This window comes from Trachypithecus francoisi, unplaced genomic scaffold (assembly GCF_009764315.1).
Source record: "Trachypithecus francoisi isolate TF-2019V2 unplaced genomic scaffold, Tfra_2.0 Lachesis_group16, whole genome shotgun sequence".
Classification (NCBI taxonomy): Eukaryota; Metazoa; Chordata; class Mammalia; order Primates; family Cercopithecidae; genus Trachypithecus; species Trachypithecus francoisi.
Window position 1 is genome coordinate 14,421,333 of NW_022681461.1, and position 27,074 is coordinate 14,448,406.

Below are 27,074 nucleotides of genomic sequence, written 5' to 3' on the forward strand. Positions count from 1 at the left end.
CCCTGCTTGCTGATTGACAGTCTGCCCGGGTCATCCTTCAGTCTTATGTCCCCTGGGGCCATGTTCTGTTTCCAGAACAGGCTGTTTGTTAACAATTGCCTAAATAGTAGAGTCAGACTTGTAAATGCTTGCCTTTCCCTTCAGACTTCTCCCATTGCCCAGTGGTCATAAGATACTGAATTGTCAAATCCATCTGCAAAATCCTATTTAACCTTTTCAGTATAACCCAGATATATTTCCACGGCCACCCAAGCCATGTGCAGCCCCTCATCTCTGTCTACTGGATGCTGTGGTTATTGCCTGAGAGGTTCTCTGCTTCCACTCCTATCCCCCTCCTCCCATACATATTTTCCATACAGCAGCCAGGGGATTATTTTGCTAAGTGGAGCTCAGATCTAGTTATGTTAAAATCTCAGCTCCTTCCTCTGGCCTGGGAAGCCTTGCTTGCTTTGCCTCCTGCCCACCCTTCAGACTGTTTCCCACCCTCCCTTGAATAGGCTCAGCTCATGGCAATCTCAAGGACCTTTGCAAGAGCTGTTTCCCCCACCCAGGAGGGTCTTCTCTCTGGTCTTTGTATGGTTATTTCTTTTCTTTAAGTTTTAGCTCAAATTTCAGCTCCTTGAAAGGTCTTCCCTGAGTGCCTAATTCTGAGTAATTCCTCCAATCTACCTGTTTGCTCCCTCTCATGCTATCACCCTGTTTTTTCTTCAGAGCACCTGACGCTATCAAACACTTTCTCACTTATTTGATTATCTTCCTGTTTGTTGACTGCCTTCCCTAACTAAAACACCAGCTCCAAAAGAGCAAGGACTTTACCTTGTTTCCCTCACTATTCTTGGCATTTAGGGATGTTCTGGCACAAAGTAAGAGCTAAACTAATATTTGCTGAATTAAGGAACAAATGAATGAATGAATGTATGGATTCTAAATGCAACCAGGATAACATTTATTTATATAAAATAAAGCATACCAGTAGAATATTCTCCTGGGATTAGGGTTTGCCGGAAGTCAAGCATGCTCTTTTGTTTTGTTTTTTAGTGTGAAATCAAAAGCAACACTAGGCCAAGGTGATGGTTCATGCCTATACTCCTAGCACTTTGGGAGGCCGAGGCAGGAGTATCACTTGAGTTCAGGAGTTTGAGACCAGCCTGGGCAGCATGGCAAAACTCTGTCTCTACCAAAAATAAAATTGCCAAGGGTAATGGCGTGTGCCTGTAGGCCCAGCTACTCAAGAGGCTGAGGTGGAAGGATCACTTGGGCCTGGGAATTTGAGGCTACAGTGAGCCATGATCATACCACTACACTTCAGCCTGGGCATCAGAGTGAGACTCCATCTCTTAAAAAAAAATACCATAGTCACTGTAGAAAATTTGGAAAGTACAAAAACACAAATAAAATTTGAAAACCACCTGATACTCAAACTGTTATAAATATGTAGAATCCGTCTATATATTATCGACAATTTTTATAATTTTAACAACAATATAATGGAGATGCTATTTTATAATCTGCTTTTTCACTTCACAACATAACATGAATATTTCCCATGACATTAAATATTCTTCTATAATTTTATATTCAATAGACATGTAATATTCTACCACATAAATATACAAAAATATTTCTTACCATCTATCCTCCACATATCTCACCAAACTGTATATGACAATATCTCTCATTGTAGCCCTGCAAAAACTGGATATAACACTTTTAAAAAATATTTGATAATTTGGCCGAGTGCGGTGGCTCACGTCTGTAATCCCAGCACTTTTGGGTAGGTCAGCTGAGGTCAGGAGTTCAAGACCAGCTTGACTAACATGGTGAAAGCCCATCTCTACTGAAAATACAAAAATTAGCCTGGCATGGTGGCAGGTGCCTGTAATCCCAGCTACTTGGGAGGTTGAGGCATGAGAATCGCTTGAACTTGGGAGGTGGAGGTTGTAGTGAGCTGAGATCACACCATTGCACTGTAGCCTGGGCAACAAGAGCGAAACTCCATCTCAGCATATATATATATATATAATATATATATATATATATTTGATAATTTGAAAGACAAAACCTACAGTGGTTGGCAACTTGTTTTGCATGTAGTGACCATTTGCTCTTCTCTTTCTGAGTCACAGCTAGATGCAAGAGAGAGATGCCCTTGGCTAGGGTGTTAGGTGGAAGGATCGGGTTCTGCTACCTTTAGCTTCTTGATTACATGGCAGCAACACAAGGAGCCCACAGTTCCAGAAGAGCCTGGATTTTTCCACAGGGAGACACAGATGCCCTGTTTATTAATACCATCTGCAAAGCTGTTGAGTAATGGAGAACAAAATTAAAGCTTCATTTATTTATGTAATATAATGTAATTTCCTTTACTCAGAGAAAAATGTTTTATCTTTAATTGTGACTTATGTCTGGAATTAAGGAAATAATAAAGCAAAAGTGATGGAGAAACAAATTCATCCTGTATGGGGACAAAGGAAGTAGACTCTTGCTTGAGAGTATTACACAGAAACCAGAAGAGGATGTTCTAATTGGAGTCAGTAAGTTCAGTGTTGTCATCCATTTATCCTCCAGGAAACCTTGGGAGACTACACTGGCATCTGATAAAACTTCACCATCAATAGATTGCCTTGATGTATCCAAGTCATGGAACATCAGGGAACTCTTAAGCCCTAGGTTCAACCAAGATAAAGGAAAAAACACTTTGTTTATATGGATGGAAGAATCTGAGTTATAGGTAGCCTTGGTCAGTGAGATAGTTTAATTAGCCAATAATTGCACCTCGGATAAACCTCACTGGCTACAATACTGCCACTGTGCAAAGCTGAGATAGTTTAAATTATACTACAAGAGAATTCTTCATGCATGTTTCTGAAGAACGCATTATAGTTGTGAAATTCCCTGTCTGGTCTCTATGGGAGCTTTCAGCTGGTTTCATCCATGGACAGCTATGGAAGGTTTCCCTTCATGTTACTCCCACCCCTATAGTTGGAGTAAACCATAGGTATTCAGGCCCTAGTTTTATTCATCAGAGTTTGGCGTACCATGGGCTGTTGAGTATAAGGGTGTCTCTTATAGTAGGTAAATCAGAGAGGAGATGGACAATTATCTTGCTGCACAATCTATGGGTTGCTTGTTGCGTAATGATGTACACAGTATATGGTGCTTGATCCTTAGAGGTTGGGGGTCCCTTACCTCACCATCTCCTCTACTTGTAGCTTCTTCACTTTTCCCTTCAGATTATTTTGTCCCGTCTGTGGGTCAGGGAAGAGATCTTTCTGCCTTGGAGCAATGACTTGTGAAATTAGTGATCAGCTATTCATGGTCATTGTTTTATTTTTGGGTGGGCTAGTTTTACTGCCTAGGCTGGGGATCATTAGAAGGCCTTCAGAAATTTTGTAAGCACAGGTAGATGGAGAAGTTCATTGATCAGTATTTCAAAAGACGATTTTTGTTCTTCGTTTGTATTTGGAGAGAGACAAGGCAGAGAAATGGAAAGAAGGAAGTCAGGATCCCAGGCGTAGTGTTTTCACAGAGTAAAGTGATCCTGACCTCCTCTCCGTGATCCTGACCTCCATGCTGACAGCTGGGTCCCATGCTACTGCTCTGTGCTTTCGGCTGCTTATTGGACATCTCCACCCGGAGGGCACATAACAGTTCACATTTAACGCATCAAGCTTAATGTGTTTACAACTCCACTCATGACTTCTTCTATCTTCAAAACCCAGTCTCAAACCTGCTCCTGCTGACTTGGTTAATGACATCACTATGTACACAGCTGTCCCAGCCAGAGGCCCGGAAGCCACCCTTGCCTTGTTACCCTTCCCCACACTCCATGTCTACTCAGCTACCAGAGTCCTGTGAATTCCATCTCAGAAGAAGTCCTAACCACCTGTTCCCTGCTATCCCCTCTTCTTCTCTTTCTTGGAACATTGCAACATCTTTCTTCTTGATCTCCCTGTAGCCCATCCCCTGAACTCTTACTACAGTCTTTGCTGGAAGTAGTTTCTGGAACCTGCCAATTGACTGCATGGAGAGTCCAATCCTATACAGCAGAGCCAATGGTTCCTCACACAGTGGCCTCCACCCTCCTCTCCAGCCTTAGTTCCCTTGAAGGCCTTTTGTCTCAGCTGGACCCTCTAATCCTTCTCTCTCAGACAAAGCTTCTCCTTCCAGCACCTCCTATCTGTGCCAATTCCTTCCTTCTCCTGCTGGTTCCCTCTGGCTGTTCTTTTTTCTTTTCCTTGCTGCACCAGGTAAATTGATACTGATTTCTCATGTGGCTCCTCCTTTATGACATATTTCTTTTTTCTTTTTTCTTTTTTATTTTTTTTGAAGGTAGGTATTCACACCAGCTTCTATAACCAATTAGAGACAAAGTCAGAAAGTCAATAAATTCTATATTTTATTACCTAATAACTGATCATTTTCAAGGAGTGAAGGTAGAAGAAATCATTGCTTAAAATACTATAGAGACATCTCAAACTAAGGAAAATATGAGGGATTAAAATGAACAATAATTTATATTAAGAAAATAATACATTACAATATCTAGCACTGTTTCTTTTATTTTATTTTTTATTTATTTATTTTTTTATTATTATTATACTTTAAGTTCTAGGGTACATGTGCATAACGTGCAGGTTTGTTACATATGTATACTTGTGCCATGTTGGTGTGCTGCACCCAGACATATTTCTTGGCTCTTGACATGACGTGGCATTAATAGTTTTCTCCTCTGTTTATTTCTTCCTCAGGATGCTTAAAACACCTCTTTCTAACTATCAGTTTAAATGTCCAGCCTAAGTGGTGCCCTGCCCCTGGGGACTGCTCAATAAGGGACAGATGACTGAAGGGAGAGGACTCAATCTTGCTGACTCTTCTGGTCCTGACCTGAAGACCTAAGATTAAATATAAGTCCTGAGTTGTGGAGTAAAACACAAAATCCAGAGTTCTAATTTGCTTCCACTGAAAACTCATAATAAGTACTGTGCATATTTATAATGCATCAGGCTTTTTATGTCATTTAAAAAGAACAAATGGGCCACGCGTGATGGCTCATGCCTGTAATCCTTAGTGCTTTTGGAGGCTGAGGTGGGAAGATCCCTGAGGCTAGGAGTTCAAGACCAGCTTGGGAAACCTAGTGAGAAACTGTCTCTATAAAAAATTTTTAAAAATTATCCAAATGTGATGGTGTGTACTTGTAGTCCTAGTTGCTTAGCAGACTGAGGCAGGAGGATCACTTTGAAGCCCAGGAGGTCAAGGCTGCAGTGAGCTATGGATGGGCCACTGGACTCCAACCTGGGTGACAGAGCAAGACCCCATCTCAAAAACAAAGCAAAACAAAACAAAACACAACACAACAACAACAAAAAAAACCAAGTGACTTTTTTTGTATTTTTTGCTCTAATTTTATTTTAAAATACATTTAAATGTTATCCTATTGGAGCAGAATATGATCATTTTAGACACTTTGTGCATAAATCTCACAATTTCTTGGAGAGGGGTGAGGAACTGTATGCATTTTTTATAACATAGGAGCAAGTGACTTAACAAGAGTAACTGTCTTGAGTCACAAGCATGCTTTTTGACTTTCCTTACCTAAGTTAACTGACTGCTTTGCATGATGTGCTCTTTCCCACTTATAAATAAGTTGGACAGTCAGGAAAATACAAGGAAGTAACTCATGGTGAGGAGGTCTTAGAGCGACTGAGAACAGTGGTGATGACGAGAGCCCAGCTGTGCTGCTTGAACTATACTCTGTCTGCAACTGTATTCTCCAGAGGATTTTTATTGACCTTTCCCCTAACTCTACAAGGTGATGCTGGGCCCCAGAGACCAGTGATCTCAGCTTACAGGCAGGAAACATTCAGTCTGATAGGGGAAATCATAAGAGGAACAGTGTCCAATATGCCAAAGCATCTTATGCGTTTCCAGGGTTTTTTCATGTAAGTTACCATAATTTGATATTCATGACCATTTCTTTGAATTGGCTAGAACAGATACTGTTGTCTCACTTTCCAAACAAGGAAATTAAATTATACAGATGGTTGATTACCTGGCCATATGGTCCTGTCTCTCAGTGATGTTGGAAACAGCTTCCCATTCTTTTTACTATATACCCCTCCTATCACAACTATATTATTAAAATTATTGCTTATATATTTTATTAAATTCATACAATCTTTAAAAAGCCCTGTGAGGTATCTGTTAGTCCAAGGACTCTTTGTAATGGATACTTAATGTCTAACCTGATTACAAAGAACATTTAATGAATGTAATAATATTTTATTATCTTTCCACTTGGAGTTAGCAGTTAGCTACAATTTCAGTGAATCTCTGAAACTATTTTAACTAATGACTGACTCCACTATACTTGTCAAGTCTGTTAGTTACTAATGTAGATAAACTGCATGATATTGATGATGATATAATGATAGTTAGTATTTATTAAATGCCTATTCCATGTCAGGAACCCAGTCATGTAAGCACCCGGTATCCTCACTATTTTGCAGATAGAAAATTGTGTTCAGCAGGCTTCTGTAGGTTTCCCAAGGTAATAGGCATGACCAGGTTAACTCCTCACAATACTGCTATTATTGGAGAGGAGCAACTCATAATAGTATGTTAAGACATATGGTTGACAGAAGGAAGAGAATTCAGGCTATTTAAAATCCTCACTGTCTTCCTCTTGAGCAGTTAAAAGAAACAAAAGAAAATGACGATGTGTTGAAAAAAAATCACTAACTTTTATTGAGTAAATTGCCGTGCAAGGCACTGATCTGAGAATGCCATGTGTATTAACTTGATTAATCCTCACAACCACCCGTGGAGGTACACCTGCTTTTACATCTGTAAAATGAAAGCTCTTGTTACAGATGTGGAAACTGAGGCTCAGAGATGATGAACGGTGCAGCCAGGATTGGAACCCAAGAACTGCTCCAGAGTCTGTGCTTTAAATCTTGCCTTCTAAAATTGCTTAATAGATTCTGGTTCATAGGAACCAGCTCTATGTGAGGCACTCGATACATGTCTCTCATTTCCTTGTCATAACAGCCATGAGAGGAGTTGTTGTCTCCATTTTATAGTCAAAGCACCAGGACTCCAAGTTATCCAGTAACTTCCAGCCACTCACAAAGTAGAGGCAAGTTTGTCGCCTTTCGCCGGATCTGTGTCAGGTGGTTTGTGCAGGAGCAGCCGGGAATTCAGGCCCATGAACAGTTCTTATCACTGAGCGCCGTTCTACTTCTTTGGTTTCAGGCTGACTTAGGAAGCAGTGTTTCTGACAACTCATTATGGAAAATCGATTCACATCTTCTGCTTTCTTTGGCCTCTTGTCACTGCCCAGACATGCATTCCCAATTCTCAAACAAACAAATGAATTGAAACAGGAACAGTATTCAAGGGCATCCAAATGTTGTGCTACTGATCCTGTTCAGTGGAGCACAGTGGCCCGAACAGAACAATGCTCACTGTGCAGGATCCTGCAGAATCTTTGGGTTGGTTCCATATTCCCCCCTCTCTTTTCTTGTTCCTCTTGAAAGGTAGCCACCCCTGTGGGCAGAGTCAGACAAGGTAGAGAGAAATGACTGAGGCAATATAGAATGCTTGTCTTGCTAGCTTATCTTTCTCCATGAAAGGAGAAGATCCATAAAAGAACAAGAGTAAAGGAATCTACTTATGATCTCTGAAAAGAAGCATAGAGAGTGAGAGCAGGTTTAAGAGAGGGAAAAGTGAAAAACGTGAAATGCTAACTATTATGGCTGGCGATAGTTAAAATAGTAATAATACTTTTGTTTATTTGTTTTTTGAGATGGAATCTCATTCCGTCTCCCAGACTAGAGTGCAGTAGTGCGATCTTGACTCGCTGCAACCTCCGCCTCCCGGGTTTATGTGATTCTCCTGCCTCAGCCTCCCGAGTACCTGGGATTACATGTGCCCACCACCACGCCTGCTAATATTTTTGTATCTTTGGTAGAGATGGGGTTTCACCATGTTGGCCAGGCTGGTTTTGAACTCCTGACCTCAAGTGATCTGCCGGCCTCGACCTCCCAAAGATAATAATACTTTTAAAATGAAAGGTAGGAAGGAGGTATTTGAAACAATGGTGAGATGTTAAGCCTGAGAATTATGGAGAATGACTGTCCTGGTAGAAAAGAACAGAAATAAAGTATGGTAATAGTTTTGTTTCAGGTTTTTTACTTGTTTTCTCTTTTGTTTTTGGAAAGTCTTTTTTTGGAAAAACCTTTTGGAAGGTCTGTTTGTTTCAAGTGAGCTGTCAGGTCATATGTTGTTTTAACATGATGATAAACATAAAGATTTATCTATATTCCTTCCAGACTGGCCAAAGGGAGATTTCCTCAGTGTTGAACCCTGGTCTACTGCCATGCAAATGAGCCCCCATTAATCTGTGAAATTCATTATGTGTTACTGCAAAGTAGCGATTTATCATGAACAGTGATGTTCAGATTTGTTCTTCAGTGTCCTGAAGATTTTTAGTAGCTCTTCAAGAACCACTGTTGGAGACTAGTGAGGGAGGTGTAATAGGTACTACTCCTGGGCCCCACCTTTGCATCAGTCTATCTGTTTTATACCTGGGGATTCTGCTCAGAATCATATCATCGGGGGGATTGCAAAGGATTGAAGATTTTGAGAACTTTTCCTTTCAAGTTTCAGGGCTGAAAATTAACTAACTCCTGTGAGTGCAGGAACTCCTGTGCCGCACTGGAAGCTGCTCACCCAGGAGAGGGGAGTGGGAGGCCCATTGAGGTCCCTGGAAATGGCCTGCCCCACCTCAGCTGCAGTGCACGGCTGGCAACACCCTTTTTCCCTTCTGGGATTTACTGTCTGGTCTTACATTTCTCCTGTGTGCAGTGTTACATAGTCAACACCACACTGTTTACTTAAAGATGCTTTTTTCATTTGGTAGTATATTGCAAGCATTTTCTCACGTCATTAAATTCTTCTAAACATGAATTTTAATGTCTGTGCAATAATTCATCACATGTATTTAACCATTTTCCCACTGGAAATATAGATTGACTTAAAAAACATTTTTGGCTATCATAAATGATACTCTGATGAACATCTTTGTCTAAAGATTTTTGCCAACATTTCTGATTCTTTTCTGAGGATTAATTCTTAAAAGTGGAATTTCTGGTTCAAAGAATACCACAGCTATAAAACTCCGTATATTTTGCTAATTTTCTTTCCAGAAATGCTGAATCAATTTTATATTGATGCGTAACAACATGGAATTTCAATTCCTGCTCTGAATAAACCTTTGTTTCATAGAGGATTATTAGAAAATCATCTTTTGGTGACAGATATTTGAAGTAGAAGAATGTGTGCAGGTGTGTTGAAATTGTGTGAGGAATATTTTTTCTTCTCATCCTTTTCATGAAAAAGATGAGGAGAAAAATGTAAGAGCAAAGAAATATAACTTTAAGATGAATGAGGGAGCAGTTACTAATCCATTGAAATTTTTTTCAAATACAGCATGTCTTTAAACAAATGAAAGCAGTTTGCATTCCTGAGCACTTCCCCTGGGATGCAAGCACATTTTATACCTTAGATGTACGAGTGCAGGACTTTCAAAGTGCTAAGAGTCAGAATGTAGTGGTTGCGTGGCACCTGCATTTAAAACACAAACTTTAGTCAGCCGATATTAATTGGAAGCCTAGATTCAAATCATGGCTTTGCCACTTACTAACTTCCTGATTGTGGTCAGGTCAGTTACTCTCTCTAAGTTGTTTCCTTATCTGTAAAGTGAAGAAAATATTAGCATTGTTATGAGATGGAGATAAGGCATGTGAGGAATTCAGCACTTTGAAAAGAGCTGAGCTGACCACGACAGCAGCCATATGTAGCTACTGAACACTTGAAATGGGGCTGGTTCGAATTGAGATGTGCTATACATGTGCAGTGTGCAACACACACTAAGTCCAAGGGCTTAGTCCCAAAAAATAATGCAAACTATTTATTAATAAAAGAGTTGATTAATTACTAAACGTCGACATCATTTCATGTTGAAATACTATTTGGATATCTTGATTTCAAATAAGACACATTATTAAAATTAATTGTAATACATTTATTTTGCTTTTTAAATGCTTTTTTTCCATCTTTGAAGTGGCTTGTGTTATAATTTTATTGGACAGTACTGCTCTAGAACATAATAAAGGCTGAAGGAGCAATTTTTAGAAGAAAAGGTGGGTTATTTCACCATTATGGAATTATCCAGTTGTCATCTCATCTTTTGGGGGCATTTGATTCTGAGGAAACTATGAGGCATTTGGATAGGGTCCTCTGTTTTGGTCTGGATGGTTTAGAAAGGCTGGAGTAGGGATGATGCATAATCTTTCATTGTCTGTTAGAGGGGTGAGTGGAGAGTTTAAAAATAGCATCCCCTCCCTCCTCCCCTCCCAATGCTGATCCCTCATGAGTTATTTCTGTTGGCCGCATTAGGAACCTGACATTTGATTCATTCAGTGGGTCCTGCCTAGGTCCTTTAAAACAGAATGGACCATTAGGGAAAGGCTGCCCTGGGCCATGACAGGCCGAGGAGACCAAGGGAATTGGAATAACCAGTATGGCAAAATGCTTGGTCAAGATCCAGACTCGACGAAGCCTCCAGTTGCACATGGTGAACCACTGCAACAGTAATGTGTTTGTTCGTCTGCTGAGACTCGGCTCCAAGGTCACAGCTCGGAACACTGGTATGTGTGGTGCCCTGGGCTGTCATCCTGTGCCTGAAGTGTGCGGGCTTCCAGCTTCCTGCTCACTGCTGGTGGAGAGAAGCCCAGGGTGAATTTGGTGTCAGAGATTTTTGATAAGGGTGAGAAAAGAGGGAGGAAGGGAGAAAAGCAGAGATAAATGGGAAGGAGGGTGAGCAAGCCAGTGCAAAGGGGAAACAGGAGGGTGTGTTCCCTTGTTCAAGAAAAATGATACAAAGTTGTCGTAAATACGAATTACCCCCTAGTCAGCAGTGAGTCAAGGGAGAGGGAGGCAGTGGTGGTGTGTACCTCCAAATTGTTCTGTAACGTGAGAAGATTAGGGAGAAGGCAGAATGGATGATCACAACACGCTCCCCCTCCTTTCATTGTTGAAAGGGTCAGATCTCACATCTGCTTGCTTGCTGGGGTGAGGCAGAGTGCCACTTTATCCTCAAGGCATAGCTTTACTCAAAATATCAGTCAAAGAATTGAAACTGACCTTCTGCCAATTTCCTTTTCATTGTAAATGTATTTTGTTATTTTATGGTCCTTGAGGGAAATAGGAATTGAAATAGGAACTTAAAAAGTTAGAGCTTACAGCAAGAAACAAGCTGAGGCTATATGTATACATGTGGTTTTTACCAATTGATTAAAACAAAATACACCCTGAGAAACGTCTGCAATTGGCTATATCTCATGCACACGTGTGGAACTGACTTCTTTTTTTTTTTTTTTTTTTTTTTGAGACGGAGTCTCGCGCTGTCACCCAGGCTGGAGTGCTGTGGCCAGATCTCAGCTCACTGCAAGCTCCGCCTCCCGGGTTCACGCCATTCTCCTTCCTCAGCCTCCCGAGTAGCTGGGACTACAGGCGCCGCCACCTCGCCCGGCTAGTTTTTTGTAGTTTTTAGTAGAGACGGGGTTTCACCATGTTAGCCAGGATGGTCTCGATCTCCTGACCTCGTGATCCGCCCATCTCGGCCTCCCAAAGTGCTGGGATTACAGGCTTGAGCCACCGCGCCCGGCTGGAACTGACTTCTAAGTGAATTGGGATGAAATTGATTATATTTGTATAATGACTTAAAAAATACATGATGTGTTCTTATTAGAAAATATTTTTTAAAAGAACAAATATATAGATGGTTTCCGTTAATACTCCCAATAGTTGATCTATGAATATTGCCACGTGGGATATAGGATTTTTTTTTTTACAAATGGGATTGTTCAAGATACAGTATTGCAGAATTAGTTTTCTTACTTTATCATATGACTTGAAGGACTTTCCATATCCATGCATATTAATATACATCCTTTTTAGAAATGGCTGGCTAATATTAGGTAATATAAAGATATAATACCTCAGTTATCTAATTACCAAATTATTGTTGGAAATGGTTATGTCTCATCTTTTGGCTGTAACAGATGGTACTGCAATGCATATGTATACAGAGGCATTTCTCTTTAATAGATGCTTCAAAGTGTAATTGTTGGGTTGAAGGATATACGAATTGTAACTTTTAATGGAAATGGGCAAATTATCCTCTAAAAGCAAATATTAACAAGGTGAGTATGAGCTTGTCTATTCCCCCATGTAATCACTCACCCTGATATGGCCAGTTTCTTAAAAGTTTTGCAAAATGGTTGAAAGGAAAATGAGATTTCATTGTTTTAATTTGCATATCCCTTTTTATCAGTGAAGAGGAGGATCTTTTCAAATAATTGTCTATTTTCTTCTTCTGAGAATTGCCTATTTGTTTACTTAGTACATTTCTGTTGTGTTTTTGTCCTTTCCTTATAGATTGTAGTATTTCTTTTTTAATCTGAGTATGAATCCTTTATATTTTACAAATGTTAATGTTTTTTCTCCTAATTGGTTCTTGGCTTTCAACTTTTACTTAGTGTTAACTTTATGACACACAGGCACTTTTTTTTTTTTTTTTTTTGAGACGGAGTCGCACCCTGTCGCCCCTGCTGGGGTGCAGTGGCGCGATCTCCGCTCGCTGCAAGCTCTGCCTCCCAGGTTCACGCCATTCTCCTGCCTCAGCCTCCTAAACAGCTGGGATTACAGGCGCCCGCCACCAAGCCCGGCTAATTTTTTGTATTTTTAGTAGAGACGGGGTTTCACCATGTTAGCCAGGAGGGTCTCGATCTCCTGACCTCGTGATCCGCCCGTCTCGGCCTCCCATAGTGCTGGGATTACAGGCGTGAGCCACTGTGCCCGGCCGACACAGGCACTTTTTATATGCACAGAGAACTTCTATGTGTGCAGACTGTTTACTTTTTGTATATTTTAGGTTTCATTTTTTTAAAGTTAGTTTTCCCCATGCCAAGATTATAAAAGTGTTTCCTGTTTTTATTCTTCATAATTAATGCATTTACTTGAACTATATGAAATTGCTGATAATAACTGCTTATGACCTTCAAAATTGGCAATTTCACGTAGTATCTATTTTTTTTTTTTTTTTAGTTGAACCTTTTACCTTCTTAGGAATTTTTACATGTGCATGACACGGTATAGGGATATACCTTTCCCCCACCAACAATTGGTTAGCAACGTTTTGCAAAAGTTTTTCATAAACAAATTTCCCATTATATTAAAGGGTAGGTTTCTGAATTATATCTTTTATTATTCCTGCTCCATTACTATACAGTATAGTTTTAATATCAGGTAGGTCGTTTCCCCTGCATTGCTTTTTTTAAAAGGAAGTTATACTTTTAGAGAGATTTTTAGGTTCACAGTAAAATTAAAAGGAAGGCACAGAAATTTACAACATATGGGGAGTTTCCCTTACATATGATCCACCTCCCCCATCATCAACATCCCAAACAAGGGAAATACAGTTTTTACACTTGATGAGCCTGCACTGAGACATCATGACTATCCAAAGCTGATAGTTTGCATTACGGTTCACCTTGGTGTTGTACGTTATGTGGGTTTGAACAAATGTTTAATGGCATGTATCCACCCCTATGGTATCATACATAATAGTTTGACTGCCCTGAAAGTTCTGTGTTCCACCTATCTATCTCTCTCTTCCCCTAATTCCTGGCAACTACTGGTCTTTTTATGATCTTCGTAATTTTCCTTTTTCAGAATGTCAATTAGTTGGAATCATACAATATGCAGCCTTTTCAGACTGGCTTCTTTCACTTAGTAATATGCACCTAAGGTTCCTCTATAGCTTTTCATGGCACTTCTTAGCACTGAATAATATTCCGTTGTCTGGATGTGCTCACTGACTTATTATCCAGAAGTTTTTGATTATTCATGTGTACGTTTACCATTTGTCTTTTTTGAAAGTGTGTTGGGATTTCTACTGAAATTGCATCAAATTTTAGATTAATGAGAGGAGAGCTGAATTTTCAATGTATCAAGGCCCCCCATTCAGGAACATTATTATGTTTTTCTATTTATTGAGATTATCTTTTATACTGCTTTGGTATATTTTTACATTGTCCTCATACAAGTTTTTCAGACTTCTTGTTATGGATATTCCTGGATACATATGGCTATTTAAATTTGTGCATTTGGCTATTTTGAATGATACTTTCCATTATCATTTTTTATATTGTCTCTGCTGTATGCAGTAAACCGCCTGCTTTAATATGTTGATCTTGCATTCCAACACCTTTTTAAACTCTTATTAATTGTCCTGTTTCATTTTTATCTCTTGTCTGTGTAGATAATTCTATTATCTGGAACTAGACTTTTGTGCCTTACTTTCCAATATTTACACTTATTATTTTGTGTCTTCATCATATTGCATTATCTAGGGCCAATACTGATGTGTGGTGATAATTCTTTATAATGTTCCTGACTTTGGTGGGAATTCTTCCAACATTTTGCTATTATAAATGTTTGCCATGATGTGTAGTGATTTCTACAATTTTCTAGTAGATATTTCAAGTCCCTGCCTTTCAGGAGATAAAATTTTAATGGAAAAACCCATAATAAATCTGCAGCACACTGTAATGACTGACTGTGAAGATAAAGAGATCCACAAGACGGTGTGACAGCTGCATCAGTTAGGATGCCATCATCAGCAAGTAATGAGGAATTCTGATTAGCACTGGTTTAAATAATAAGGTGATTTATTATCCAAGACAAGTCCAGAGTCAGAGAGGATTCCAGGGTTGAGAACCAGTTTCATTTTATCTCTACACTGCTCTTCTCAGTCAGCCAAGCTTCCCCTCACGCAGTTGCTGTCAGCACCATAGGACAGCTGCCAGTTTCTGCTGTTTCTTTCAGTTACAACAATGTCAAGAGATAAGGAGTCTGTACCTTTCCAGGATGATCTTCTTAGAAGTAAAAACCTTTCTCAAAAATCCATCCCCTCAGGCCCCCTCCCCCTACCTCTCTTCTTCTCCCCTTCCATTTTTATTTTCAGGTTTGGCCCATATGCCCATTTTAAAACCAAATGTGACCAAGAGACTGGAATTACCATGACTGGCTTAGACTAATCATTTAGAGAGAAATGGGCCATAAGGAGTCAACCATGAAAAGTACCAGATAATTAGCATGTATCTCAGTCTGGGAGTGGGGGATAGGAGAGCCTTCCTGCAGGATGTAACACATAGGGTCTTAGAGGATGAGTAAGAGCAATCCAGGTGCAGAGGACACTCCAGGAAGAGGTAGCAGTCTGTGCAAAGACACAGAAGCATAACATAGCATGACACATATGGGAACCCTCAATAGATGGGCATGGAGGTAGCATATGTGGTAGACAGAGATCTTTGTTCTAGGCTAAAAAGTTTAATATTTAATTTGGAAGACATGAGAAACCTTTTAACAAGAGGATTGATATAAATAATTAGGTATTTAAAAATGATTATTCTGGAAACAACTTACAAGGAGCTGGACTGAAATCAAGGAAACCAGTTAGGAAGCCATTGCTATCATCCAGTTAAGAAGTGATAAGAGAGGAGAGGCAGGCATAGCTTTGAAAATGAAGACGGTGGCAGAGTTTGCAGAAGTTAATGACAGATGTCAGCAGTGAGTGAGAAGAAGTCGTTCTGGCCAATCCTTGGGTTGCTGATATAAGAGACTGAAGAAAAGATGGTGCCATTTACAACATAGTAAGTGGTGCAAGAGGGAAAGAGGTGAGAGAAGTGATGCGTTCGGGTTTGGATGTATTGAAGTTGATGTTCCTATGTACAGTTTCCTGGTAAATCTCATTGGAGGGTTTTGAGTTGAGATGGACCAGAGATTTATCAACACAGATTTCCCAAATTAAGTTATGTTCTATGTGTTTTCTGATGGTTGTTTGTATTTCTGTGGGGTCAGTGGTGATATCCCCCTTACCATTTCAGATTGTGTTTATTTGACTCTTCTATTTTTTCTTCTTTATTAGTCTAGCTACCAGCCTGTCTAGTTTATTAATTTTTTTCTAAAATTCAGCATCTACATTTGTTGACTTTTTGAATTTGTGTTTTGTTTTGTTTTGTGTTTGTTTTTGTTTTTGTTTTTTTGTGCCTCTCCTTCAGTTCTTCTCTGGTCTCAGTTATTTCTTGTCTTCTGCTAGCTTTGGGGTTTGTTTGTTCTTGGTTCTCTAGTTCTTTTAGTTGAAATGTTACATTCTTAACTTGAGATCTTTCTAGCTTTTTGATGTGGGCATTATAAATTTCCTGTTTAATGCTGTTTTAGCTGTATCCCAGAGATTCTGGTACATTATCTCTTTGTTCCCATTAGTTTCAAAGAACTTCTTGATTTCTGCCTTCATTTCATTATTTACCCAAGAGTCTTTCAGTAACGGATTGTTCAATTTCCATGTAGTTGTGTGGTTTTGAATGTATTTCTTAATCTTGAGTTTAATTTGATTGCACTGTGGGCTGACAGACTGTTACAATTTCAGTTCTTTTGCATTTCTTGGGTAGTGTTTTACTTCTGATTATGTGATCAATTTTAGAGTAAGTCTCATGTGGCAATGAGAATATATCTTTTTTAATTTAAGTGGATAGTTCTGTAGATATCTACCATGTCCACTTGATCTGGAGCTGAGTTCAGGTCCTGAATATCTTTGTTAATTTTCTGTCTCTATAATCTATCTAGTATTGTCAATGGAGTGTTAAAAATCTCCCACTATTATTGTGTGGAGTCTAAGTCTCTCTGTAGGTCTCTAAGCACTTGCTTTATCAATCTGGGTGCTCCTGTATTGGGTGCATATATATTTAGGATAGTTAGCTCTTCCTGTTGAACTCTTTATCATTATGTAATGACCTCCTTTGTCTTTTTTGATCTTTGTTGGTTTAAAACTCTGTTTTGTCAGAATCTAGGATTGCAACCCCTGCTTTTTTTCTGTTTTCCATTTGCTTGATACGTTGTCCTTGATCCCTTTATTTTGAGCCTATGTGTGTCTTGGACATGAGATGGGTCTCTTGAAGACAGCATACTGATGAGTCTTGGCTCTTTACCCAGTTTGCCATTCAGTTTCTTTTACTCGGGCATTTAGCCATTTACATTTAAGATTAATATTGTTATGTGTGAATTTGATCCTGTCATGATGCTAGTTGGTTATTTTGCAGACTTGTTTATGTGGTTGATTCATAGTGTCACCAGTCTGTGTAGTTCAGTGTGTCTTTGTAGTGGCTGGAAATGGTTTTTCCTTTCCACATTTCATACTTCCCTCAGGACCTCTTGCAAGGCTTGTACAGTGGTGACAAATTCCCTCAGCATTTGGTTTTCTGAAAAGAATCTTGTTTTTCCTTCACTTATGAAGCTTACTTTGGCCAAAGATGAAATTCTAGGTTGGAAGTTCTTTTCTTTAAGAATGTTGAATATTGGCCCCAATCTCTTCTTGCTTGTAGGGTTTCTGCTGAGCTGCTGTTAGTCTGATGAGTTTCCCTTTGTAGGTGACCTGGGCTTTCTCTCTGGTTGCCCTTAACATTTCTTCTTTCATTTTGAGCTTGGAGAATCTGATGATTATAGTTCTTGGGGATGATCTTCTTGTGGAGTAACTTACTGGGGTTCTCCTCATTTCCTGAGTTTGAATGTTGGCAGGTCTCGCTAGGTTGGGGAAGTTCTCCTGGATGATACCCTGAAGTATATTTTCTAACTTGGTTCCATTCTCCCTGTATCTTTCAGGTACCTCAATCAGAATCAGGCATAGGTTCAGTCTCTTTACATAATTGCATATTTCTCAGAGGTTTTATTCATTATTTTTTATTCTTTTTACTCTACTCTTGTCTGCCTGTCTTATTCCAGAAAGATAGTCTTCAAGCTCTAAGATTCTTTTCTCGACTTGGTCTATTCTGCTATTGATACTTGTGATTTCATTGTGAAGTTCTCATGTTATGTTTTTGAGCTCCATCAGGTCCATTATGTTCCTCTCTAACCTGGCTATTCTGGCTATCAGCCCCTGTTGTATCATTGTGATTCTTAGCTTCTTTGCATTGGGTTAGAACATACTCCTTTAGCTCAGTGATGTTCGTTATTACTCACCTTCTGAAGCCTACTTCTGTCAATTCATCCATCTCAGCGTTAGCCCAGTTCTGTGTCCTTGCTAGAGAGGTATTGCTGTCATTTGGATTAGAAGAGGCATTATGTTTTTTTCAGTTCTCAGTGTTTTTGCATTGATTCTTTTCATCTTTGTAGGCTTATCTATCTTTGATCTTTGTGATTGCTGACCTTTGAATGAAGTTTTTGTGGGGCCTTTTTTGTTGATGTTGTTGTTTTCTCTACTCTAGGGCTGCTGCAGCCCTCTCTACTCTAGGGCTGCTGCAGTTTGCTGGGGCTCTGCTTGAGACTCCAGTTGCCTTAGTTTCTTCTATCCCTGTAGGTATCACCAGTGAAGGCCATGAAACAGCAAAGATGGCAGTCAGCTTCTTCCACTGGAAGCTCCATCCCAGGAGTGTACAGACTTGTTGCTGGCCTGCATGCACCTGTAGGAGGTGGCTGGAGACTCCTGTTGTGAGGTCCCACTCAGTCCAGAGGACTAGGGTCACAGACCCACTCAAAGAAGCAGTCTGACTGCTTTTTGGTAGAACATGTGTGCTGCATTGGTGGGGACCCTTTCTCATTCAGACTGCCTCTATTTCCAGAGCAGGCAGGCTGGAACAGCTGAGTTGACCAAACCACAGAAATGGTGGCTGCTCCTTCCCCTGGGAGCTCCATCTCAGGGAGAGATCAAAACTCTGTAGAACCGTGGCTGGAATGGGTGAAGCCCCCACAAGGAGTCCTATCCAGTGAGAAATGGATTGGGGTCCCACTTAAGGAAGCTCTCTGGCCAAATCTGGCAAGACAGCTGTGCTGCACTGTGGGGTACCCTTCCTCTTTCGGTCTGTCTCTGTTCTCCACAGCCAGCAGGCTGGAGCAACTGAGTTGACTAAGCTGCATAGATGGTGGCCATCCTTTTCTCCAGGAACTTAGACCCATCTCAGGCAGACTTCAACATACTGCTGTTAGCTGACTGGGATTCCAAGCCAGTGGGTCTTGTGAGGTGCTGTGGAAGTGGGGCCCACAGAATGAGGCTACCTGGGTCCCTGGATTCAACTGCCTTCCTGGGGATATGTACAGATGGATTTCCTGCCTTGCCAGGGATCCTGAGCCAGAGTATGTAAAACTCCTGGGTCTCTGTGTGTGTCTGAGTGGCTACTCTGCCAAGACTCCACACGGCTCTGTGTATCAGACCCAAGGCCCTGGTGGCCTGGGCTCACAAGGGGATCTCCTGATCTGCAGGTTGCAAAGATCTAAAGGAGAAGTGTGGTTTCCTGGGCAGGGTCGCACAATCACTCACCACTTCCCTTGGCTGGGGGTGTGGGTATCTTTGCTTCTGTGCCTCTTCCAGGTGGGCCGTCCCCCACTCTTCTGCTTTTCGTTATTCTCTGTGGGTTGAGCGGTTTGCCCAGTCAGTCCCAATGCAAGAAACTGGGTATCTCAGTTGAAGGTGCTGCATTTACTAGCCCCCTATTTATTCATCTCCATGAGTGCCACGGACTACAGCTGCCTCTAATTGGCCATCCTGGGTCCCAGCATTCTGAGTACCTGTTTTCAATTCTTTGGAGTATGTACCTGGGAGTGGTATTGCTGGGTCGTCTGGTAACTCTATGTTTGATTTTTCTGGGGAACTATCAATTTTTTTCCCACAATGGCCAGAACCATTTATAGTTTTTCTGGCAATATGCATAGTACTAATGTCTTCACATCCTCACCAACACTTGTTATTTTCAGTTTTAAAAAAAATGGTTGCCATTTGAGTAGGCATAAAGTGACATCTTATTGTAGTTTTGACTTGCATTTCCCTAATGATTAATGATGTTAAGCATACTGTCATGTGCTTGTTGACCTTTAGTATATCTCTTGTATTTTTATGGTATTTTTTATTTGGACTTCTCAGTGCTATCAGACTAGAGCTATCATGAAATTTCTGTTGATTTTTGTATGACAAAACTAGTAAGTCATGCCTGTACACCTTGAAGAGAGAAAAATCACGTAACAGATTCATTGAAAGCTGGTTTATGGTTACCTAAATGCACCTGGCTGCCATTTTGGTTGTATGGTAGATCCATCCTGGAGGACACTTCTTTGATGCTAACTTTATTTCCCACTATGAATCCAAGACTCAAAATTGGCAGAGTTAACCCTAGGTCTGACCTTAGGTAACTTGATTTCCCATCAGTAAAATGAGGCATTGATAAATACCTCTCTCTCAATAAACATAAAAAAAGTTCTCACCCTTTGATTAAGCAGTTTCCCTTCTAGCATCTATCTATAGCAAATGAACCAAAACAAGAAGAGAAAAAAAGCTTTGTATATAAAGATGTCTCTTGTCGCATTTTCTCTTTACAACTGCAAAGCAATCTAAATGTTTGACAATAGGCAACTAATTTATTGCATAACTAAATAAAAAATGTGTCATCTTTTATAAATAATACCAATGGGAATTTGTTTAAACATAGAAAATGTTTATGTTAAAATTTTAAATGCAAGGAGCATGATTTAAGCTTGGGTATAAAATATGATTGCAAATATATAAAACTAGAACACAAAATTGTGTCTAGAATGAAGACTAGAAAACAACACATCAGAAAAATAAAGAGATTGTCATTGAATGACAGATTCTGTGGTTTTACTATGATATTGGGTGATAGTGTTGATTTTTTAAAAAATCACTGCTCATAATTATAATTGTGATTTATTGTCATTTTATTCAAGCAAACATGACCAAGGTTGGAGGTTTGCAGATCAAAATTGCACACCTAAATGTTGCAAATATTGCTAACCCTTTGAGAAGTATTGGTTAGTTTGAGTTTAGCATGTTGACCTTTGAATTTATGGTAGAGGGTCTTTTACTATAATAGGACTTTGTTAAAGGTTAGGATACCACGGAAGAATTTCATAGATTGCTTGAATCCCATTAGTTTTTTTTTCTGTTTCTTCCTGCAGATTTTTGTGGGAAAATCTGAAATTTTAAATTTAGAAAAAAAAATATCTCTTTACAGGTGTTCCGTTGCCTAAAGAGGACAACATTTCTGCTCCCTTGATCTCCAGTTCCCCAGTGAAGGCAGCCCGAGAGTATGAAGATCCCCCTAGTGAAGAGGAAGATAAAATAAAAGAAGAACCTTTAACCATCTCTGAACTAGTGTACAACCCAAGTGCCAGCCTGCTCCCCACTCCTGTGGACGACGATGAGATTGACATGCTCTTTGACTGTCCTTCCAGGCTTGAGTTGGAAAGAGAAGACACAGATTCATTTGAGGATCTGGAAGCAGATGAAAATGCCTTTTTGATTGCTGAAGAAGAGGAGCTGAAGGAGGCTCGCCGTGCTTTGTCATGGAGCTATGACATTCTGACTGGCCATATTCGGGTGAACCCACTGGTCAAGAGTTTTTCCAGGCTCCTTGTGGTGGGCCTGGGACTGCTGCTCTTTGTATTTCCCCTGCTCCTCCTCCTTTTGGAGTCAGGTATTGATCTCTCCTTCTTATGTGAAATCCGCCAGACACCAGAGTTTGAGCAGTTTCACTATGAATACTACTGTCCCCTCAAGGAGTGGGTGGCTGGGAAAGTCCACCTCATCCTCTACATGCTGGGTTGCTCATGAAGCTAATCTCTCACATGACTAAGGGCTATATTCAATGCTAGTGATTTTTTTTTTCAGCAAATGCCTGGTTCTGAAGGGTCACGGGGCTGTCAACAGGTGTTCCTTACTCATAATTGATTATTAAAACCTTTAAGTTAGCTTTCCATAATTCACTGCACTTAAATACGTTTAAATCAAACACAGTTATTTTAGTTACAGGTTAGGAAGATGGTCTTTAAATAACCAAAACTATGTTTATTTTTTATTATATTGTAGACATACCCTTTATCTATTATATCATAATACATGATACATTGGACTGAATTAGATTTTCCAGTTTCTGATAGTTGGCACCGTTATAAGCTATAAGGTTCAGAATCAGAATTTTAGTGAAAACCCAAGACAAAGTTGTTGAATATAATCCTTAGTGAAAACAGTGTCCTCTAACCAATGCCTATACAACTAAATTTATGCTGGGTTTTTGGTTTTGTTTTTTTAAAAATATTTTTATGTGTTCAAACTATTTTGGTAAATTTTTAGCAAAAAAAAAAAAAAAAGAAGCCTCCTGGAGTTATTTACATGTACAGATTGTAAGACTGATGCACAAATGGTATATCAGAAATTTTTTAATGTTTTGGCGCTACTTTGTTTTTTAAAATATTTTTGGCTGAACAATACCATAATTTGTTATGATCTGCATATGAGATAGAAAATGGGTAGAAAGACACTATAGTAAGTGAGTTGCTAAAACAGAGGATGGAACTGGAGGATGTAGAAACTGAGAGCATCAAGTGGACACAGGGTGGTCCATTTTTCAAAGTATTTGGACAAGAGGACTTGTTATTTTCATTTGTATTCTGTCTGTATATTTTGGCCGAAGAAGCAGATGTTTTAAAAAGAAAGTGAGAGTTTAAAGGAGAGAAGGTAAAAGATGTGCTAGTCAGTTGCATGTCAGTGTACATTAACCCAAGAGTGAAGGCAATTAGTAACTGGAGAAAAGGAAAGTGGCAAAAATGAGTTCTGGTGAGGCTGGCAGGCAAATGGTGGCAGGCGAGTGGTCTATTTTATGAAAGTGATGGTGATGCCAGCGTTCGATGATGTGAAGAGCAGTTCACTCGCTGTCCGAGTTAACATGAACATGTTTAAGTGGATCTAAATAAAAGTGGAGAAACTTTAAGGTAAATATTTTGATCCCTCATGCCATTTGTTGTGATTCTGTAGAAGAAACTTCAAAAGTGTGTTTGTATGTGAGTGTGCGTGTGTGTGTTTGTGAGAGATTGAATTTTTGTGTGAGAATGAATGGCTTTTTGATACATGTCCTTGATCATCCTTTGTGGTGGTCATTATACTCCTTTCCTTTCCCACTTGTTTTAAAATCTGACTTCCATAGAGAAACTGGAGAGGCCTCATGAGATGATATACCAATTCAGCCTGGGTAAAGTAGTGACATGACCCTAACCAGACTGTAGAGGGGACCAATGCTCTAGTACCTTCCTTGATACCATTAAATCTACAATGGAAAGGATTTAATCCAACGATGTAATGGTATCAAGGAAGGTACTAGAGCATTGTACCATCAGCAAGGCACTGATGCCTTCTCATGCAGACTACCTACTGATACTGTGTTATGTAAGAGTCTAGAGCTTATGCCCATGGAGCATAGAGCTTCTCTGTGGATTGAAAACATTCCACTGCCTTAATGTACAAAGATACAGGGCCCACTTGTAATCACTCTCTCTAACTAATGACACTCCAACCCTATCATTAGCATGATTTCTAAATTGGGCATTCCATTTCCACTCCCTCAGTGGAGCTCTGAGTGTTTCACTGGACATTTAATTTTGGAAATCAGTTTTGAAACTCAGTTCGTGAAGCCTGCAATTGAGCAAATGACAATATGTATTTTCCGTTAAGTTTGAAGGGTTTCCTTTCCTATATGCTTTCAGTGATTTATTTTGCTTTTTAATAAAGATTGTTTAGTACCTGAAATTTGATACTGATTTAGAAATATATTTTCTGTGATGGGAATCCTCAACAGTTTATTTTGGAAGCTTGCAGATGGCTAGCTTTGAAATTGAAATTTGTGTTTTTCTCCTTCTTTTCTCATACGATTTCTAAGTCATCCTTTCTGACATCAGGCAACTTCAGTGTAGTCTGCACAAAATAAGTCCCCTTCTGATCATGCGTCATATAATTTTCTCTAAAGTTCTGACTATGACAAATCATCTGGCCCTCACTCTTTCAAAATAATGTTATATAATATTTTTTAAATTATGGAAATAATATATTTTCCATTGTAAAAGACTTGAAAAATATGATAGGATAAATATCACATGTAATCCAACCATGCAGATTTATACTAAGGAGTAATGAATATATTATTTTAACATTCCCAGCTAACATCTCTTTTCTCTTAGGTGGAAACTTCATTGTTGAATAGAAATGTTTTTAAGTGAAGAAGTTGACAGGATAGGGTCTGCTGAATTTAAACAGCCATCAAAAGTTAAACCGGAATCTTGAAAAGCCATTTGCTCAGCGTAGAATCAGAGCCTTTTAGAAACATCCATTTAAGTTTTGTTAGAAGATAGTCACCAGTTGCCTGAATCGAATGAGGAAAAGACTGCTTCCAGAGTTGGACAGTATATTATAGAGTGAGATACAGAGTTTAAAGCAAGTGTGTGAGTATATGTATATTCCATATTATCGGTATATGTGTGTTTATATGTGAATCTGTATATATGTGTGTCTTTGAATGGACACAACATATATGCCTTTCTTGCATAATTGTGCTTATTGTGCCCTAATTGAGGAATTTGTAACATATTATTGGTTCTTTTCCCTGTCAGATACTATGGTGGGTAAAACCCACAGCCTGAAAGGGTTAAATTTTCCACAAATGCCACTGTGTGTACATTTGTGGATATAAATAAATATATATAATACACACACACTTATATGGCAAATACATATACACACACAATCTTGCCTTTAGTGCTAATGCAAGTTGGATCATGAAAACAATGTAGGTAAAGTATGTATTTGTCTGTGCTTGAAAAATATTGTAAAATGTTATGTATTTGGAATATATTTTGTGGTTTGTCTAATATTTATAAACACAACTCGGGGTGAATTCACAATGAGTTTATTTCATTGAAATACTAGAGATATGGGGGCCATGTTACTGTGATTGGAGCCTTACCTTTGTATGGTGAAATTTGCATTTCTATGTCAACATCCAGATTGTTTTATATGTTAATATGGTGGCAGGAATCCCTAATAAAAATACTCTGGGGTAAAATTTTTTGCAATCATTCAGTTTTATTTAAAGTAAAATTGTATAGTCAGGTTGTTGGAAACTATAGAAGGATTCCCTCTAGGACCATGAAATGAGGTCAACATATAATGGTGATAGTATTAAAAAAAAAATCCCAGCTAGTGGATTAGATTAACCCTTTGCAGAAGTCCTCCAGGCCCAAAGCAGGAATACTAGCACTGAAAATGTGCTCAAACATAAAAGAAACCTTGATCTAATTAATGATATTAAGTTAACCAGAGAAATAGAAAAGCACAGAAAAAATAAAAGAGGGGTATTCTGACTGACAGATAGGAGCTTGGATTTCAGAGTGCTAGAAAATCATGTTATCACCACTGGCCAGAAAAGGGTGCCTTCCTGTGCCAGAGAGAGCTGCATGAGACTCAACTCTGTTATTTCACTTGCCATTAAACTTCTCTATCTGTTCATGCACTCTGGAAGAATCTCATGATTCCACTTCTTTTTATTTTTTATTTTTATGTTTTGAGATGGAGTTTTGCTCTTGTTGCCCAGGCTGGAGTGCAATGGCGCGATGCCGGCTCACTGCAACCTCCTCCTCCTGGGTTCAAGCGATTCTCCTGCCTCAGCTTCCCAAGTAGCTGGAATTACAGGCATGCACCGCCACATCCAGTCAATTTTTTTTGTATTTTCAGTAGAGGTGGGGTTCCTCCATGTTGGTCAGGCTGGTCATGATTCCACTTCTATCCTCCCCTCTGCCCAGCATAGCCTTGACAGGTCTTCTGCTTAGGTTTGGCGCAAAGCTAACAACTCCGTACCTGACAGTTAAACCAAAAAGTGTTACCTGGAATGAAACAAAAGGGGTGGGGGAGTTCTCTTAATTGTGGGAATACAATAGAAGTCAAGCAGAATTGGCCCTTAGCTGTGGTGGCCTCATGCCTTATCCAGCAGTCCTTAGAAGTACAGGCTCTAGATGACAGGCAAGAAAAGGAATTCAGTGATTAGCATCAGATATGAGGTAGCTTATGGACCTATAGTTCTGACTCCAGTATCTCAAGCCAGTGCCTTTGTTTGGGTTAGCGTCTGTTGACCCAAAAGGCTCACACAAAATGGTGCTTGGCCACTTACTCATTGAGCAGTTCATTGAACTCCTGACCCAATGTCACTGCCTGGAGGAAACTCTTGCTTTATTCCTACATTTTCTCCTTAGCCAAATAGAGGAAGACTCTCCTACCAACATTCCCACCCTGGAGCAAAAGTACTGGGGAGAGGCTTCCACCCCTGGGGTGACTTCTGGGATGGTTGTGGTTGATGGGGCTTGAGTCCCTCTGGGCCATGCTCTACAGGGTGGAGACAATGTGCTGAAGGTCTCTGCTTACTTGTCCTCCTGCTTCTTTTCTCTCTCCCTCTCTCCTTTTCTCTCGGACCTGCATTTGGGCCTCCAGTCTCCATGCAGTAAACAGACCCAGCAGAAACTGCCCGTGGTGAGCTCAGCCAAGACTCGCTCGGCTCTCCATGTTCCAGCATCCGTCTGTGACTGGGTGGGTAAGTTCGGTGGGCCCCACCCAGTGGGCTCAGCAGCCATCACTTCAGAGAAGAAGAAAGGAACCTTGCTTAGGCCTCAGATCCCAGCTGTGCTCTCCAATGCATTAATAAAGCTGCTTTTAACCCTCTCCTGGCCATTGTATGTATTATCTACTGGGAACTGGGGTGGTGGCAGGGATGGCGGTGAATAGTTTGGATCTCTGCAACCTCCAATGTTAGAAGCAAGGAGACCGTGGAGAAGGATGCTCCTGGCTGAACCTCAGGCATCAGGGGATGGTCTGCCACCGACATCAGCCCTGACAGTTCTTGCCAATGGGTGAGAGAGCTTACCAGTTATTATTAGTAAAGAACAGAAGGTTGGTTGGAATCACACATCCCTATTCTTTACCTTTAGCTGATACTTATTCCAAATATCTCCCTGGAAAGGGAACTGAGGCCATTTTCGTTGTTATAAAGGAAAACTCTTATAAAGGACAAATGTATGCTTGCTTTGGGTACCAAGTACTGAAACATGGCTTGCAAATTCCAGCAGCTTCT

General features: G+C 39.9%; 1 protein-coding gene and 1 pseudogene across 2 annotated transcripts in view; one reads left to right on the forward strand and one right to left on the reverse strand.

Annotated features, from left to right (window-relative positions):
- FRMD3 (FERM domain containing 3) overlaps nt 1–26,667 on the forward strand; it is a 299,022-nt gene extending 272,355 nt beyond the window's left edge. The window contains exons 14-15 of one of the 2 annotated variants that reach the window (XM_033236977.1): nt 21,144–21,605; nt 26,438–26,667. In XM_033236977.1, the coding sequence (XP_033092868.1) occupies nt 21,144–21,605; nt 26,438–26,451 (476 nt within the window). In that variant the 3' untranslated portion in view covers nt 26,452–26,667. Of the gene's footprint in view, nt 1–21,143; nt 25,020–26,437 lie in introns of those variants that run through there. The other variant, XM_033236976.1, reaches the window with a different exon arrangement.
- Nucleotides 2,598–2,820, reverse strand: LOC117099537 (annotated as a pseudogene).
- Nucleotides 26,668–27,074: the final 407 nt, after the last annotated feature.